Source organism: Belonocnema kinseyi, chromosome 1, assembly GCF_010883055.1.
Source record: "Belonocnema kinseyi isolate 2016_QV_RU_SX_M_011 chromosome 1, B_treatae_v1, whole genome shotgun sequence".
NCBI lineage: Eukaryota > Metazoa > Arthropoda > Insecta > Hymenoptera > Cynipidae > Belonocnema > Belonocnema kinseyi.
The window spans coordinates 110,881,729-110,901,843 of NC_046657.1; the positions used below are offsets into that span (position 1 = coordinate 110,881,729).

The 20,115-nt window shown below is 31.4% G+C and overlaps 1 protein-coding gene across 1 annotated transcript in view; it reads right to left on the reverse strand.

The window, feature by feature from the left end:
* LOC117179597 (probable polyol transporter 3) overlaps positions 1–11,468 on the reverse strand; it is a 34,484-nt gene extending 23,016 nt beyond the window's left edge. Inside the window, exons 1-2 of the mRNA XM_033371572.1 lie at positions 11,291–11,468; positions 5,353–5,436 (exon numbers count right to left, since the gene is read on the reverse strand). Coding sequence (XP_033227463.1) covers positions 5,353–5,436; positions 11,291–11,305 — 99 coding nt within the window. The 5' untranslated portion in view covers positions 11,306–11,468. The remainder of the gene's footprint in view (positions 1–5,352; positions 5,437–11,290) is intronic.
* Between the last annotated feature and the right edge of the window lie 8,647 nt (positions 11,469–20,115).

Sequence of the window (20,115 nt, forward strand, 5' to 3'; positions counted from 1 at the left end):
TAAGTTTAAAAAATTATTGTTTCAATTTAAAATATCAATAGTTGAAAAAAATATTATCTAAAAATATAAATTTTTTCAATTATAGTTATTTTAAATCCAAAGAATAATTTTACAAACTTAAAACATTACAAATAATTTAAATATCTTATTTTTCATTTGTTTTAATGTGTTTTAATTTGTTTAACAAGAAAGGTCATAATTTTATTCCCAAAAAGATCGATAATTACTAAGGCAAATAATGAATAAATGAAATAAGAATAATAAACAATAATAAACAATAATATATATGATATAATAATAAAATTAAAAAAATAAAATTTAATATAAAAATAAATAATAAGTATTAGTTTAATAAATTATATTAAATTATTTTCAAATGTCGTGTATTTAAAGGGAAAAGGAGAAAAATGGGAAAAGGGGAAATTTTTCAAAAAAACGGGACACGCAATGAATAGAAGAAAGATTGTCGTCCCTCATACTATAAAAATATTTAATTTGGAAATTTTAAATACTAACAATTTCTAAAACTTTTGAAATTCCCATGTTTGGGAGTTTATGCAGGAAATTAAAAAATGTATCTGTTTTTTTACACTATAATTAATTTATACATGTCATTATTGAACCTAATAGATTAGGAAGTTTCTAATTTTATTCTTTGAAAACATCGATTTTTAACAAATTCATTTTTAGAAACTTTAAAATTCCATAACTAAAAATCTTTAAAAAATTAAATAATTAAATCTTCAACCGTCGCAAGCTGCTGCAGTATTTATAAGCTTCAATTTTTGCAACAGTGACATTTGAGAATCTAAGTCTGAAAATGTTCAATTGTAAAAACTTAATAAATCGTACACTATGCAATTGAAGCTGTAATTATGTTTATAAATTACACCTCTTGCGAATTTCAATCGATATAATCGATTACTCGATCGATAACATAGATAAAATAAATGTTGTTCTCCCAGACAAATATTCTCCGTCATACAAATTGCAATTTGCATTATGTCCTTCGATTTGGAGAGGAAAAGGAAAACGATTGTTCTAGAAGTGCGATGGACGAAGATAATTGGCAACATGCATAAATTAAACAAATCTGCAGAAACGTTTAACTCGAATCGATTGATTCGACCTTGGGCTAAGAATTGAACTTTTTGAAATCGTCACGCCTCAAAGTTGAATAGTGGCTTTCGTTTTTAATTTAAAAACTACCTCAAATTGTACGAATTAAAAATTACTTTAATTTCCATCAAAAAATTTTTAAAAACGGGACGACTGAAAAATTTGAAAAAAAGGATTCCCGACACTATCAAATTCCCGAATTGGAAAAATCTTAAATAATAAATTTCCCAAATAATAAAATTCCCGGTTTCGAAAATTCCAGAAAAATAAAAGTGCCGACACTATCAAATTCCCGAATTTTAAAATTCCTAACACTGTCCAATTCTCGAATGGGAAAATTCTCGAATAATAAAATTCCCGACTCTGTCAAATACCCGAATGAAAAAATTCCCGAAAAATTAAATTCCCGAATTGGAAAATTCCTGATTAATAAAATTTCCAACAAATAAAATTCCCGAAACTGTCGAATTTCTAAATTGGAAAATTCCCGACAATGTCAAAGGCCCGAATTGGAAATTTTCTAAATAATCAAATTCCCGAAAATTAAAATTCCTGACACAGTCAAATTCTCAAAAAATAAAATTCATGAATACTAAAATTCCTGACACTGTCAAATACCCGAATGAAAAAATTCCCGAAAAATAAAATTGCTGACCCTGTTCAATTCACGAATTGGAAAATTGCTGAATAATAAAATTTCCCATAAATTAAATTCCCGACGCTATCAAATTTCTCAATTGAAAAATTCCGGAATAATAAAATTCCCGACAATGTCAAATTCTCGAATTGGAAAGTTCCAGAATAATAAAATTCCCGATAACTAAAACTCCCCAATTGGAAAATTCGCGAATAATAAAATTCATAAATACTAAAATTCCCGACACAGTCAAATACCCGAATGAAAAAATTCCCGAAAAATAAAATTCCTGATTCTGTTAAATTCCCGAATGGGAAAGTTTTTAAATACTAAAATGTCCGAAAATTTAAATTCTTGACAAAGACAAATTCCCGAATTGGAAAATTCGCGAATAACAAAATTCCTGAAAAATAAAATTCCCGACACTGTCAAATACATGAAGAAAAAATTCCCGAAAAATAAAATTCCTCATTCTGTTAAATTCCCAAATTGGAAAATTCCTGAATAATTAAATTCCCGACAAATAAAATTGCCGGCACGGTCGAATTTCAAAATTGTAAAATTTTCGAATGATAAAATTCCCGAAAAATAAAATGCCCGACAATGTCAAATTTCCGAATTGGAAAGTTCCTGAATAATAAAACTTCCGAAAAATAAAATTCCCGAAACTGTTTAATTCCCGAATTGGAAAATTCCTGAATAATAAAATTTCCGACAATAAAACTGCCGACACCGACGAATTTCTAAATTGGAAAATTCCCGAATAATAAAATTGTCGAAAAATAAAATTCCCGACAATGTCAAATTCCCGAATTCGAAAGTTTCTGAATAATAAGATTCCCGAAAATTAAAATTCTCGACACAGTCATATTCCCGAATTGGAAAATTCGCGAATAATAAAATTCCCGAAAAATAAAATCCTCGACACTGGTAAATTTTCCGAATTGGAAAATTTCCGATAAATAAAATTTCAGACACTGTCGAATTTCTAAATTGAAAAATTCCCGAATCATAAAATTCCCGAAAAATAAAATTTCCGAGACTGTCATTACCGAACTGGACGATTCCCGAAAAGTAATAAAATTCCGACACAAAATTTAAGATTTCTAAAATATCTAAACTAGAAAATCTCAAATAGAATATAGCAATTAAATATTTTTATAAAAAAATTATTTTAAATGTTTAAAGTTTCTAAAATTATTTTTTGAATTAGAAATAACAATTTTCAAAAAATGGTTGTAGATATAAATCTATTTCATTTATTTTTATTTTGAATAGTAAAAAATATTTTTGAGAATCTAAACTTAAAAATAATTTTTTTTTAAATAAAAGTAATTGATTGTCGTATTTTTAATAAATGAATAATATTAATAAAAATAAATAATTTTTCAAATTGAACGACAGTTATAATATTACTAAAATTTGAAAATTCTCAAACAATAAAGTTCCCGGCCGAAAATTGCCGAATTATACGGGATTTTTATTATTCGGGAATTTTATAATTCGGTAATTCTTATTATTTGGTAATTATTCAATTCGCTAATATTATAAATTGTTCGGGAATTTTATTATTCTGGAATGTTATATTAAGGTAATTTTATTATTTGGGAATTTTGCAGTTCCCTAATATTATAAACTATTCTGGAATTTTATTTCTAAGAAATTTTATTATTCGGGAGATTTCCAATTTGGGAATTTTAGTTTTCGAGATTTTTCAGTCGTCCCGTTTAAATTAGGGAATTATAGAATTTGGGAATTTTCTAATTCGGTCATTTTCAAATTCAGTAATATTACGTGTATAAACTCCCAGGAAGTTTATTATGTAGGGATTTTCTAAATTTGCTAATATTATAAACAGTCCAAGAATTTTTTTTGGGATTTTATTATTCAGGAATTTAAAAATTTGGTAACTTTATTATTTGAAAATTTTCTAAATCGGAAATTGTATTATTCGGGAATTTTATTTTTCGGTATTTCTCAGTCGTCTCGTTTAAATTCGAGAATTTATCAATTTGTTAATTTGGGAACTTTATAATTTAGGAATTTTCTAGTTCGGATATTTTATAATTCGGTAATTTTCTGTTGGGAACGCTCAAATTCAGTAATATTATAAACTGCCTGGAATTTTATTTTTCAAGAATTTTCCAATTGGCAAATATTATCAACTATTCGGGAATTTTATTAATCGGGAATTTACTCTGCCGGGAATTTTATTCTGCGGGAATTTTCAATTTCAATAATAATATAAAATATGAACTGTCGGGAAGTTTATTATTCAGGAATTTTCCAATTCGCAAATATTACAAACTGTTCGGAAATGTTATTTATCGGGAATTTATTACTCGTGAATTTTATAATTTGGTAATTTTATTATTTGGGAATTTTTCGATTCAGTCATTTTAGTGTCGCAAATGGTATATATTTTATAATTCATAAATTTTCCGCCGGGAATTTTATTTTTCGGAAATTTTCAAATACAGTAATATGATAAACTAACCAAAATTTCAATATTCAGGAATTTCCCAATTTTGTAATATTAAAAACTATTTGGGAATTTTACAATTGATAATTTTATTGTTTGGAAATTTTAATTTTCAGTAATTTTCTAATTTGGAAATTTAGTTATTCGGGAATTTTCTAATTCGGGAATTTTATGTTTCAGGGAAGTTTATTATTCGTAAATTTTTTAATTCGGTAGTTTCATTATTTGAGAATTGTAAAGCGTCGGAACTTCTATTTTTAGAGATTTTACAGTCATCCCGTTTAAATTCGGGAATTTTATAATTTTTTAATTTTCTGGTTACATATCTTACAATTAGGAAATTTCCTGTCTGGAGTTTTATTATTCGGAAATTTGAAAATTCACTAATATTATAAACTGTTGGCAATATCATAATTCAAGTATTTTCCAATTCGGGGATTTTATTTTTGGGGATTTTTCAGTTGTCCTCAGAAAACCTTAATTATTGAATTTTTAAAAATCTTTAATTTAATTTATCAATTTTTTTAAGTTTCTAAATTAGTCATTACAATTTTCAAAATATCGAGGTTTACGAATCCAGACGTGTTCAAAATTTTAACTTTCATCACCATTTATATGTTTACTGATATTAAAGTTTTCCAAAATTGAACTTATTGAAGTAACGTTATTAAAGTAAAGCTTTACATTTTGAAGATATATCTTCAAAATCTTAAAGAATTATCTTAAAGAATTATTAATTATTGTCTAAAAAAATTTAAAATTAAGAAATATTTTCACACATTTGAAGATTTTAACATATTAAGCTTACAGATAACAATAAAAATAAAATCCGTTTGAATAAATTATTCGAAAATGGATATTCTTTTTCGAGCTAAAAGAAGGTGCCAATATCATCTTTTCTACTTATTTTGTAATTTTATCAGTCTGACCAAACACGACTTAATCTACTCGCAAGTGAGACAAATTCTCTTCATTCAACATGAACAAATGTTAATATTTTTTAATGTTTAACTACTTTTCCTATTTTTTAATTAAAATTTTCAATTTAAATCTAATGAGCTTTGACACAGATAAGTACATTTTCTCATGTTTATAAAAATAAAATGCTCCTTACACCTTTCGAGTCTTCTGTGCGAAAAACTTTCCACCAGTATTTAAGCTGCTTTATCATCGTGTTTTGAAAAGCTTCGTGCATGAACTGAAATTGAGAAAAAATGTCAAATTAAAGAATTAATAGGAAAAGTTAAATAACTCGAGAAAAAAGGCAATCTTGTGCTGATAAATAAACAGTGACGTGAATATTTTTTAAACAAGAAAATTATCTATAGAGTGACTTTTCAGATTATCACGTCTTACGGAATTTTATCAGGTTCAAAGGATTTAAACAAAGAAAAAATAGTTTTAAATCAATCAATTAATTAACCTAATAGCTTAATTTTTAATATTAAATTAAATTGAGAGGGTTCAATCCTACTTTATTTGATTAAATTCAATAAAAATAGAAATTATTCTAAAATTGTAAAAAATGAGTCAATTTAAGCAGAATTTATTAAACTGAAAAACTAATTATTTATAAAAAATAATTATTTAATTATTTTGTAATTTATTTTATAATTGAGATTTATAATTCAGATCCACTTTCATACTTTTATAGAAATCAAAATTTTTATCTCACTATGTAAGTGAATAATTCCGGAATGAAATGTCGATTAATCATTGCAGTTAAAGACACTAAATATTTAAAGAATACGAATCTTGCTTCGTGAGTCATACATTGCAAAAGAGAATTCATTAGTCTTTGTCAGCGACTTTTCTTATTCCTCGTGAAATTTTCTACCTTCACGATACAGAGAAGATTCGTTTTTTCAAATCAATTCTGCTATCTTATTTTCTATTTAGTTTCGTTTGCTTCAACTTGTTAGAGTTTATTATTTGCAGACTATTATCAAAACATGAATATTTCTCTTACTGACCTTGTTTTTTGACCGAAAGTCTTTCAGCTTAAAATGTTTTCACTTAGTCTACTCTAGTCCAGGGGAAGAGGAGCGAGAATTGGCTACAGAAATGAAAACAGAAAGATGCAAATAAAAGAAGTGCTATTCAATTGGAAGCACTTTTTATCGTAAAGATACTCAATATATGCAAAATATATTTTTTCCTAAATATTAATTTTTGACAAAAAGTAATTTGTTTACATGAACCATATTTTAAAGAAAAAGTATTTTGGTCCTAAAGTACATTTTTACCAAAAATATTTTGCAACGCAGTATACCTTTTTACTCAGAAATATTTTTTTTAGTGTACCTGGTAGAAACTAAATTTGTATTTGATTTATTTTTAGTTTATATGGAATTTTTTAATTTTCTCAATTAAATTAGAGCGGCGAATAATACAATGCAACAAAGTATTGTAAATGACAGATATTTTATACTCCCTCCTTCCCTTTCACCCAAATGACTCTAAGTGACCTTAGTTCTTGAAGCATGTTCTAAACCGCTGACGATTAAACTAACAAGGTGTAAAGTTACACAGGACTATTGCAATAGTAATTTTTTTCTATTTTCTTGCATCATTTGTTTTTGTGAGAGTAAAAAAAAAGTTCAATTTGTCAATCTGCTTTTTACCAGGAAGGAAGCTTATATTTGTTTTATTCTGTTTACTGTTTAGATGCCAAATCTTGAACAAAAATAGCCCCAGGCGCGGGCACTCAAGGTACAAACTGAATCGACAAAAAACCTAGGTCATGGAACTCTAAATTTTGTTTGGCTTAACATTTTTCATGATTTGATTTCCCACATTTTCGAAGGAAAAGCACTTAATTTCAAGGCGAAATAATCAGGAAGTAATTTTTGTACAAAAAGTACTTTTTAATCAAATTTAGATTTCGAGAGTTAAAGTACGCAGTTTGCGTAAAAATTATTCTATACAAAAAGTTCCGACCAAAAGTGTATTTATTTTATCCAGGCGCACTTCTTTCCTAAAGTAGTCTAAACTTAAAAGTATTTTTGCTCAATAGATTTTTCCCATTAAGTACTTTTAGGTGATAATACTTTTTAAAATAAATATTTGATTCAGGAAAAGACCATTTTTGAATCGTATTTAATTTTTAACGGATTGGGGAATTATAAGAAAAATGTACTTTTGGGTAAAATAATGCCTTTCGCCAAATACTACTTTTTGGATAAATTAGTACCTTTTAAGAAAATAATATTCTTGAAAAATCGTTATTTTGTAGATAATTCTACTTTAAAAATAACTTGAAAGAAAACAAAAAATTTTGGGCAAGAAGCACTTTTTGGGTTAAAAGCAATTTTGTAGGTAATTCGGAATTTGGAAAAAAGAGAATTTTATAAAATTCACAGTTCCTACAAAAATTTACTTTGTAGCTTCAAAATCACGTGAATAAAAAAAATACTTCGAGCCAAGAATTACTTTTGGTTAACTAATACTTTTCGACTTGAAAAAAATAATTTTTAGAAAAAAATACATTCAAAGAAAGTGAGCCCCCTGAGGAAAGAAAGTACTTTTAAACGAATTTCATAACAATTTTGAGTTAATGTTTTTGTAAACAAGATTTTTTAATATGTAAAGCACTGGTTTTTTAACTGAAAATATATAAAATTGATAAAGATTTCGAAGCCTTTAAAGATAAAAATGATAAAACAAAAAATATACTTAGTCAGAAGTGATAAAATCCTTTTTCTCCGCCGGAAATTTTATTTTGTGCCCTAGTCTCTAATCAATGGGTTGATCTAATAAGAGGTAACATTAAAATTCCGGAAGATGATTCGATTAGATAATCCACTGGAAAAACTAACATCACAGTCTGCTATTATACTTCCTGTGTAATTAAAAACATTTTAAAAATCCATATTTTTGTATTTTTATTGACTTTTTCACTTCATTATCTTGCACTTTTATTTTCGTTCATCTCCTTTTTAACTTTTTATTTAATTTTCTATTCTAGTACTACCTTTTTTACCATTTTCTCTGATATATTAATTAACACTTTTTTGTATCTTCTTTTCCCAACTTTTTATTTTCTAGTCTATTCTTCGTTACTTTTTATTTTATTACCTTAACACCAATTTTCCAATTCCACCTTCATTTTCATTTTTTTTAAATATTTTCTCACACTTTTTTAAATTTAAGTTTTAATTTTAACACTGGAAACATTTTGAGCCCGTAATATCACTTTTTTCAAATTGTCCTTTTGAATCTCAATTTTCGAAAAAACCGTTAAATACCGGAAAAGTTTTCGGGACACATGTTGACGCTATAATTGATAGTTTCTGTAGCTGATTTGCCGCGACGTTTTTTCATTTGGCACTGAGAGAATTTTGCGTGCAACTCTGCATTTATACTGACAGAATCGCTAGCGCCGCTTGACTTTTATTCACGGAAGGAAGGGGAAGCAAGATTCAAAATTAAGTTGTGATCAACTCTTTCTGGAATTTTTACATTTTTTCAATATCTTTTTACACTAACATTTTATCCGTATTAGCTTTTGCCACTTAATATGAAAGAGAAGTATTAAACAAAAGTTTTTTGCATTACGGAGGAAGACATTCAATAAAAACCATTCTTTTAGGAAAATTTTAAAAGTTCAAAATTTTCGGATAATATGAACTCTATGAGTTTCAAAAAATAACTTCTCCAATTCCAAAAAAAAAACATATGAAATTTTAATGTATTAGCAAACTTTACTAATTGCCAAATTAGACTTCAAATCTAATATTCGTAATTTCATCTACCGCAATTAGGAAATTCAATAAACTACATACAAAATAAAATACAAAATTAAAAGAATTTTCTAGTTGAAGATATTTCTCACGAGTATTGAAAGATTGCTAATCTAAATTTAAAATAGATTGAGAATGTAACAGGTGGATCAGATTTTTAAAAAGTGGACGTCATACACGTGGGTCGTTATACCTTAATGAGAAATAATTATTTTTAATTATTTCTAATTAGAAGGAGGTCGAAGAATTATCGAGAAGTAAAGATATACTCTCATATTACTCATATATAGTCTGTACTCTTTATGAATTTTAGAATCTTTAATTCCGCCTGAGGCGACCTACATATTATATACTAGCAGATGACAGCAATAAGTGCAATTATAATAAAATAAAAAGAGATTGATGGTGGTGATGATAATGACTGCGATAAAAAGTAGCGGGAGATTTTTGTCCTCGACCTGCACCAATGGAAAAATAATAACAATAAATCGCTTAGAGTTGAACTATTTTTTTAATTTTTACCATATTCAGTTATTATTTACGCTAAACTCTATATTTCACGAATTTATCAATGAAAACTGTTACTGATTAATTAGTGAAATTGACTAATTATCAGAATTAATTGATTAAATTGATCAGAATTAATTGATTCATTTACCACTGATTAATTGGTCAAAATGATTCATTAATCAGTAAACATCGTTGCTGATTGAAATAAAGCTATTAACATTTCACTGAAAAATCAGTAAAACTCAGTGATTAATCAGAAACATTCAGTGAATAATCAGTAAAAACAGTTACTAAATAAACATTAAAATCTACACCATCAAGTACAGTTGAGTAAGACGAATTCTGTTGAGAAAAATTAAAAAAAAAATCTTTTCCTTCGGTACAAGCGCTCAAACACTAGAACCCTAGGATTACAATTTTTCACTCTAGCAACTACGATACGAAACCTGATAACTATTTTATCTTTCCCGAGTGTTTTACTTCAAACCAGCGATTCTCTTTCACGCTTCGTTTCCACTTTCAATTCGCCCCAATTAACCAATTGTCACACTCAACTTTTGATATTTTCACAAAAAATGATAGAATACTTTAAAATGTGTTATTGAATAAAAACGTAACATACTTTTAAAGTTTCCCCAAGTGCCCCTAAGTCGCATCTTTATGCAGAGTCTTGTGTGTCCCTAGTAATTTAGTAATCTCGTGCAATCTAATCTTGATGCTACTTCGAAATAGGCTTGCGAGCAAAACAATAACCGGTGAAGAGAAATTGCTTATCCCCTTGTTTCTATTCTAGCGAAATAGACCATACCATCAATTCATATCATCCTACATTCCAAGCCACCCTATCTCTTTACCAAAACTTTACCAGAAACTTTCATCATTCGTTGACTTTTTATTCCCCTGCCTCAGGGGTCTCCAAGCGTGGATCCTGTACCTATTGAGGCTCCCAGGTCAATATACCTGATCTACTGAGCGTTGACATAGAGCTGTCAAGAAGGATCCCCATCCTTTACCTGAGTCGAAGTACCTCAAGGAGTGAATTTTTGCGTATTATTAAAGAATAAAGACCTCGAGGTTCAGATTTACAAATCAAACCCTTCCAACTAAGATATTGTTTAAATTTTTAATACATTTTTCTCAGCTCCCCGTCGAAAAAACTGACAGACCCTGAAAATGACCGGTTGATCCAGGGCTAGACTGCACCTGTGGATTGAGGAAACCCCTTTCCTACCTCTTTCATAAACTACTTTTTTCTGCTTCTACTTATTCTTTATCTAGTTTTCTAAAACCTAATTTTACTTTCATCTCCATCTTTCACCCTTACCAAAAGCCTGCTTCAACCTTTGCTTTACTTGTCCAAACTTTTCATTCTATAATTTTCTTTATCTCTATTTTACATACTTCAACGAGCTAATAAGATTTTCCACTTATATCTTAGACCCCGTTACAAGCTACACCGCCTCACATTAATTTCTAATCTGTTGCGAATCTTTATTCACTGACTCCGACTCTAAATTCTACTTCATTTTAACCAGTTTACTTTATTATACTTTTCTTTAACATTCTTCAGCTTAATCCCCTCCCTTTTCTTAGCTTTTAAACTCTTACTTTATTTTTCATTTTTTCTTTTCATCCTATTTCTCCTGCTTTTATTCTGCACCCTCTATTTCAGTCACCTCCACTTTTCCTTTTATTCCTTCCGCTTCCTAATCAAATACTTTCACCTGCTTGCACTTATCTTGTCATTGCCCTCTTTTCTTCTTTTCTATAAATCACCTCAGATAGAGACACGCTAAATACCTTTATATCCTCCATTCATCACCAGCACCCATACTCGAACTACAGTTATTCCAAGCAGTTTGTTTTTCTTCCTCCGGCGAATTCCTGATTCGTGCTTCTTCTCTGATTCTCCTTCCCGATGTTTTCAGTAGTGGCTGTGTGTGACGTATCTCTGACATAGATGTACGTTCTAAACATGGCTTTAGGATGTTCCGGTGAGTACTTGTTCAGTACCTTGATTTGCACATAGGCACGCGTGCCGGGCCGGGTGCTGAAGTCAACTGGTTCCTGATGAAGCGCTTCTGCTTCCTGGAGAGGTGGGCACGCTGCGCAATGGCGCTCTGAATTTAGTGCAAATGTGTGTTGTCACTCTGATCGTGACGTCCACTTTCGAGACTTCGTCGGCGTGTCGTAAATAGCACTCCTCTGGCCTGGAATTGATTTACCCGGAAAGCATGAAACTCGCAGTGACTCATGTGGCTGCATTTTTATGCCAGCGTAGGCCGTAAAGTATATTGGGTAGGGTTTTACGTGCATATTCTATACGTATGTTATGCGAATGGATTTGATGCATTCATGAGAGCCGGACACGTAACGTCGAATTTTGCAATAAATGCAGGGCCTAAAGAAAAGATTCAAACGGCACATTTAGTCTTGTCAGCTCCTGGATTTCCTAAAAGGAAGGCATCGTGGTGCTACCAGAGTACTACGCAGTGTTGCAGTTTCTCTGGTGTCATATTATTTCTTAAACGTTTCGTCGAGAGCAGATTCGACAAAGGGTCAAGAATTACCGGCGAATTTGGCGAATTGGGTCGTTGAAAAGCTCTAGGTCTAACATAGATATGGCACCAGAAGTTTCAATTACGTATGATTTTGTTGAAGTTTGATCCCCTGGAAGGCCTATACTGTGGCAATTTTAGACAGATATATTGAGACTCCAAACCGTCGCTTTTAACTACAAAAATAGTTTGCTGACTTTAAGCGTGTTTGTCGTCGACACGTGACGATAAACGTTCAGGCCCCTAAAAACCGCCACGACTGAGGGGGACATTGTACAAATCCACAATGTCGTGTTAAATGATCGATTAATGAAGGTGCGTGAGTTTGCTGACATTGCCAAATTTCAGCATACCGTATTCATAACATTTTTCACAAACATTTGCATACGAAAAAGCTGTTAGCGTTATGGCTACCGCGTTTGGCTCATACCACGACATTGCACCCTCTCACACCTCTCCAGTTGTAGTCGCAAAAACAAACCTACAGCACTTCGAGTTGCTGCGACACTTACTGTCTTACCGTCACTATATACAGAAAAAAGTCTTGATTCGAAACCAAAAGTGGGCTTGTTTCAAGGTGTAACATAAAGAAGACCAGCTCCGTTAAAAACCATCATAGCTTTAAATCTTTAAAACGAACTACTTATGAAACTACAAATTAGACGTAATGTAGTCTTGAAATTAGTCGGTAACGATAATATGGGCTAACATCAAGCCACTGCATGGTTTAGAAACTAGTTGTTAGCTAGACGGTAGGTGCTAAATATAACCTAAATAAATCCTGTATTATAAATTAAATTACGCCCAGAAAGCAGTTTCTTTGAAATAAAATAAACTTTTCTTTGATATATCCTGATTATTGAATTTATTATTATTTGTTTACGCCGTTTAATTACGTCCATTGTGCGCAATCATGGAAGCCTTTCTTAGAAACTTGACACGCACGCTTCCTGAACGTTATAAAAAATGAAGTTTCTGCTCCAAACTTGGACACTTTCGTCCAGACAACTCCTTTTTTGACAGTATCTCCGCCCAAATATGAAAACAAAAACGTTTAAAACAATTAAATGTCGCAGTATTATATTATTATGTAGGTTATTCCATGATCTAGTTATTTTCTCGGTGAAGAGAGTATCTACTCAACAATTAAGAAACAGATAGGTGCTACGACTATACGACGCGTCTCGCTCAGCACGCTCAGCTGTTGTGACGTCGCAATTGTTTGAAGTTCGCTATAGCTGTTCGGAGTTCTAAAAGCTAGACCTTGAGGGCTAAAGCAAGCCTCATTGCCTTCTTTAGAGCGCAAATCTTGCTGCTTCAGGTTGAAGACAAAAGTATTGCTTGTTTTTAATACAAAAGACTAAGGATTAGCGATAATTGTGTTTTTTTTTTTTAAATTGAAGACCCTTTAATGGCTCTTGTTAAGACATAATTATTGTAAAATTTTACACATTTTCTAAATTTAAGGCAAAAATAAAAACAAGACCACCATAGAAGTAAGACTTTGTTTGTGTCGATACTAATGTGTGCCGATACTAGTGTGTCGATAATAATCATATATCCGATGTATGGGTTGGTCGCGTTCCTATGGCTGAAACTTCATTTTCTTTAGGGGCAGTTAGAGTTGCTAACATTGACGATCATCTACAGTCTGGCTCTCGATGTCGCACTTTTCCCATTGACGATTTCTGATGGCATTTAATTTTTTTTTAAGTAGGCAATTTAGGGCGACTTTCAATCCTAAAAGTGATGAATAAAGCACCAATTTGCACTATCGTGAATGTACCTACTTGCACAGAAAAGATTTGGTGCATCAGATTCTCGAATTTCCCTAACGCATTCTTTGGCCAATAGAGATTATATGAAATTGGAATTGCTTTCCGCCAGGAATGAAGAAGGCTATATATCGGCGTGCCGCAGAGAATGAGCCAATAATTGCCTTTTAGGTCGTGAGTGGAGAATATTTTGGCGGTTTCCAGATTTTTCAGAGGCCGATGTATTCGCAGCAGGCATTGAGGTGCATTGCCCGTTATTCCATTTAGACGGGAAGAAACTGCCAGTCTAGGTAGTCGCCACCTTTCTTGCTAAAAATAACGCTGACGGAGCTAAAAGTGGAGGTTGTGGGTTTAATTATTCTATTGCGGCACATTTGTAAAATTCGAGTGTTAATGCACAAACACTTTTCATCAGAAAAGCATCGCAGGAGTTCTTGAAAGGGACGAGGGTCTGAGAGCTGCATCTCGAGCTCGACGGCGGTGAACACTTGTTAGACTGGACAGCCATCATGGAAGGTGTTAGCATGATCATGAATAAGATGACAGCACTCGCGAACACCCGAGGGTTATGACAAAAATGCAGAAGGTACCTTGATCATGTATCACGTGAATGGTTCGTATCCAAGGTCGTTCTAAAATCATTTCCATGTGGAAGCTGGTGACAATGAAAATAGCTTTTTGTTACCATTGTTACCAGTTGCGTCCAATTAGCCAGATAAAAAGCGTCTTCATTAAAAAAATCCTAACATTCGGTGAAGAATACTGTAGAATTATCTTGATCGGCTTGAGCGAAGATGAGTGTGAAGCCTCCGGTGGCGCTGATACTTGGAAGGTAAAGTAATGGATCTGGTATGTCTCCGAATAAATTATTTTCAGCCTTTTCGAGAAGAGAGGGATCCCTGCTGGTCTTATTGCAAAACTTTTTTTATTTTACTCCATGTCCTTGCAGATTGCAAGTACAGAGTTTGGCTAGCGTCGATAATTTCTTCATAAGGGAGAAAAATAATTCTGACATTGTTACCAGGCGGAATGGCTTTTTCGATAAACTGAGAGTAGAGAGGGACGAGTTTACTAAGTTGACGAGTTTAACATTACTTCCGGTAATGTACTAAGATAGGAGCGGAATGAGGTACGCTAACATGTGGCCAGAGAACTTTCTTATTCGGAATCCTCAAGACGTCACTCTAGTCTTCAGAAGAAGTGTTAGTTATCTTGGGTAATCCTATACGTCTATGCCTTGGGCTTTTCTATAATCTTCTCTCCACAGCTCTTTTCAACCTGATTTGACTCGACTTGAACGGAAGTCCAGCCAGTGTGAGAGCAAGTGCTAAGAGCTGATGAACGATGAAGGAGCCAAAGGGGTAACATATATTAAAACCACGACAAGTCTCTGAGATGTCTGTGGCCGTCTCTGGTCGTCATTGGTAGTCTGACTGACTTTCGGCGTCCGTGGACACGGAGAAGGTGTCAGAGAATCAGAGTTAACGGTTGCCATCTATAGATGAGACATACAGGAAGGAAATTCATTGGGAAAAAATTCCGAAAAGTTGACGTGAAGCCGGGACATAGAGGCATTTGGGGAAAGGTTAACATGATTTTGCTAAAGTTTAAAAATACTTTGCTTTTTTATTGATTAAATCTTTTAAAAGCCTCTTATTACCTTTGAAATAATACCCAGGGTTGAGTGAAACTGGTTTAATGTTAAATACTCGAAGAAAATATACTTATCAGGTTTCATAGCGCAGTGGGTACAATGTTGAAGTTCGATCCTAAGGGTCCAGCGTTCGAGCTCTGGTACGAAAGGAAAATATTTTTTATTTTTCTCAATAGAAATCCTTTTACTCGACATTAAATTAAATCCGATCACTTGAATAAATTAAAGACGCGGTGGATATAAAACGACAAGGCTGAGAACAAACTTCGAAAGATACCGAAAGAAACGAAATGAAACAAGGTAAATTAGGTCAAATAAATTATCACGGCAGCAAGGACAGAAGCATGTCCAGTACACTCCCGATATCTGTCGCCTGACGTGAGTATAATTCCAAGAATTTTGCATTTAGAGAGTACCCTCTCTTCACTCCACTCCATGTTGGAACTCTCGCGTTGGCATATACGCACACACACGCAGGCTAGCGCAGAGACTCACCTAAGTCACCTGAGTAGCAGACCCTTTAAGCCTCCATGCACTTGCTTGAAGGGAGGAAGTAGGAGGTAAGGTAGGAGATACAGCCAGGTGTGCGTGAAAATACGTGTGGCGGAGAGCTGAAACGTACTAAGAGTCCAGATAGCGGGAGTGCACTATATCAACAACAACAATGTTTAGAACGTTGCGCGATCGCGGTCTAGGAATCTACCAAACACCAAATTACTATTGATAAACAGTATCATAAAAGTAATTGAATGAAAAAAAGAATAAGATTTGGACGAGAAACTGAGATAAACAGGATACATGTAAATAAAAAATATGAACTGACCTGAATACTTTACATTACGATAAATCAATATGAAATAATGGTATTTCGAGGAAGGAAGCAAAGCTGGAGCAACTTATTCTGGAGAGTCGTAACTCTTTGAAGGATGACAACTGAATTTGTGAAAACTCGCTTTATTTTAAATTATTCTCTCAAAAGCTCAGGCCTTAGTGGTCCCAGTGGTGGGAAGGCTCCCAGCGTATGGGTAAAGAAATAGGATAGGACTAGCCACATGCTCCGAAACTCTGGCTCGGGGATTGAGAATAAAAAATAAAAAAATAAAAAAAATTCCAATAAAAGTCGAACGTTTGTTTGGACAAAGCACGAGGAAAAAGTGAGAGAAGCTCTTTCACTCTCAATATCTAGTTCTAGATCTAGATTGTCCAAAGAAATGGGAGCTTTCCCCTCTGCTACACTGTAAAAAAAGTTGGTGTAAATTTACATCCTTTGACGATGGGAATTATTCGATCGGCGTGACACATACTAATAAGCAAAATTCTGTAAAAATGATATTTTGAGGTTTTGGTATTATATATATAATTGTATTTTGAATTTTTATATAATAACCCTTTCTAAATTTCCAAGTTGACTAAAATAAAAAAAAAAGGTTAAAATCCATATGACGTAAGAAACAACAAACGAAATACGCACCAAGTGGCAAAAGGTCGTTCGGGCATCTCCGGAACTCATCGTTTGGCACGACTTGCACTCGCTAGATCCGAATGGTCCAAATTTACGTCCTGCAAATAATTCTGCGGCGTTCGCCCGTGTGGACTTACTCCCTCGCAATAGAAAAGCACATGTCAAAATTTACATAAACTTTCGTATACTTAACTCCCCAAATAAATTAATCACCTTATGTAAACTATGTCCCACGCCAATCGAATAATTTCCATCATCGGACTTAGTAATTTCACTGTCGACTGCAAATAGAACAACCTACATTTTATTTTCACATTGTCACCTGAAGTGAAATCACATTAGATTGCAAATAAGTACTGTAGTACCGTAAATTAATAATGTTATATGTTTTAATTTGAAAATAAGCTGCACGTATAATTAGTAGCTGATTGTAAATATAACCAAAGCTTTTTTTACAGTGTACTATCCAACTCACAACGAGATGCCGAACCCCTCTTATTCTGATGTCTATGCTCCCACTTCCATTGTCCTTCATTCATTAGGCGCTTTTATCTTAACTCATCATTCTAAAATCTAAAAACTATAAGATAAAATTAAAAGCTTTGAGATAAAACCCAAGCATTGTGGTTAGGTTTATATTTTCAAAACAAAAACTAATTGTCTCAAAGGATAATTACAAATGAACATAAAATTCGCTTAAACCTGCGAATTTAAGTATAATTACTTCACTAAAAATACTAGACACATATATTCTGTATTTTCTTAAATATAAATAAATATATATGTATGACTTTATTCATAGTTCGTATAGTCTGTTCCACAAATAATATTTAATTTCACTGCATATTCAAGCAAGTATAGAACTTGAGAAGAATGATAAATATTCTTTAAATTTCTAAATTGGTGATTTTGATATCTATTATTTGATTTTGATATCGGTGAAAGATTCACCGCAACAAAAATTAACCCTACCAGATAAACTTTACATGAACCGAAGATAATTTCCGATTTTAAACCTTGCCTGGATAATCTTTCGCCTGATAATCGCTCCATTTTTATTCGAGATGTAGCAAGAATTGTGACGCCAGCGCTATCTATTGTCGTTTAACTTCATTAAATTGTAGAGAACTGGGGATTCCCATCTGTCAGTTGCTTTTTGCGCTTTTTGCTAAATGGTATTAAGTAAGTTGTAATTCCTCTATAATAGTCTAATTTATTTCGGAGGAGATATATCAGCAAGGACAATTTTTTTCGTGTTTTCTGTTACTGATTCTACATCTTTTACTGAAATTTTCAATATGAAAATAAGCTCATCACAAAATTTAATTTTACTTCCTAAACTGTTTTTGTTAAAAATTGTTCGTCTGTTTAACAATCTGATTATCAAGATAATATCTATTATGCTATTGGAATTATTATTATCGATATTTCTTAAACGATTGGGTTGTTCGGAAACTAATTTCGCTTTTTGAGAGTAAATTAAGCTCGATTTATTGATATATAGAACATACTCCATTCAGTTATATATTGACCAATTTTTTCCACACCTTTCAGCCCCATGAAATGATCTCGTGGTTCGAAGTAGCGTTTAATATAATGAAACACGGCTAAAGACATGTCTACAAGAAAAGTGCAATTACTTTCCAAACAACCCAAACTTTTGACAAAAATCCTTTGAAAAGTATTAATATTTTTAAATGAATAATTTTATTGTGTGTTTTACTGAATGAATTTGTCACATTTAGTAGTTTTTTTAGCAGCAATTTTATAAACAATTTCATAAATTTTATCAATTTAATTTTTAATTATAGATAGTTTTAATATATTCTATTCAAAAATTCTAATTTTTTCAACTTACAAACTTTTAGGCTTCTCAAATTTGTACGTTTTTCAAGAAATAAATTAAAAAATTGTAAGTCCATTGAAGAGACGGTACATTCTAAAATTTTCATTCCTTTCAAAATATCGAAAATTATAAACATGTGAATTTTAAATATGCTGCCTACAAAATTGAATTCTAATTCAGTTTGTAAATGTAAAGGATCAGAAGTTTCGAGATTTATAAAAGTAGTCATTTAAAATGAAAACCCTTATAGATTACCATCTCCACAGTGAAATTTAGTTGACAATAAATTGCAATTTATTTAAAATATTATTACTTTTTTTCATCCTGTTTAAAATTACATCCAATTTTTTGATATGTACCTATCCTTTTTTTGCAAATAATTTTAAATTCACCATTTAAGGTAAACCAACCATTACTGGGACAACGTAAAAAGTATGTCCAATACTGAAACAATAATAAATATCGTTTAGTATCTTTTATATTCCAACATAAATTTTAAAAGTAATAATGTTTTATTATTTTTGAAGTTCTTTTAAATTTGTTACAACTATTTATTTTTGTCCTTACAAGTTATACATTTAGTAAACAGTAATCAAAAATACTCCTCAAAATTTGTGAATGAACTGCTACAAAATTTGCCATTTTTTTATTTTAAAACTTTCCGCATAACTTTTACAGCATTGTATTATTGAAATTTCCTACACTAAAAGAAAAAGTAATGTTTTTGCACACTTTTAATACGTTTAAGAATAAAATTCATATCTTTATTAGCGATTTTATTCGATAACTTTTGAATATTTTAATGTCCCACATTTGGACAAATTTTTAACGATGTTGCCTAAACCAGGACGAGCTGTCGCTGTCTCAGTTTCGGACACTTGAACTTGAGTTGCGAAATTGCGTTTCCATTACTGAGACGGTCACTTTCGTCGTGTTTTCAATTAAATGTCGCAGTATTATTTTAGTGATATATTAAAAATATTGTTTATGAGACACAACCTTGCCGTTTAATTGATTATTTATTCTAAAAAAGTAGTTCAAAATAGTTTATTGAAACCTCCAATTCTAACCTCAAAGTTTCCCAACTGCTTAGGTGAGTAATGTATTATAGTATCTAATAAATTTAATTTTTCAACCAAAATTAGTAAGTATACATTAAAATTCAATATTATAGATTTATATGAAATATTAATCAGATTAATATTATCAATTTACTTTTTAAGATAACTTAAGGGCATGTGACACAGCTAAATACCTATATTACCGACCTCACTTTTTCGGTTCACTGAATGTTTTTTTGAACCTAAGAACTTTTTTCGTAAATAAAATA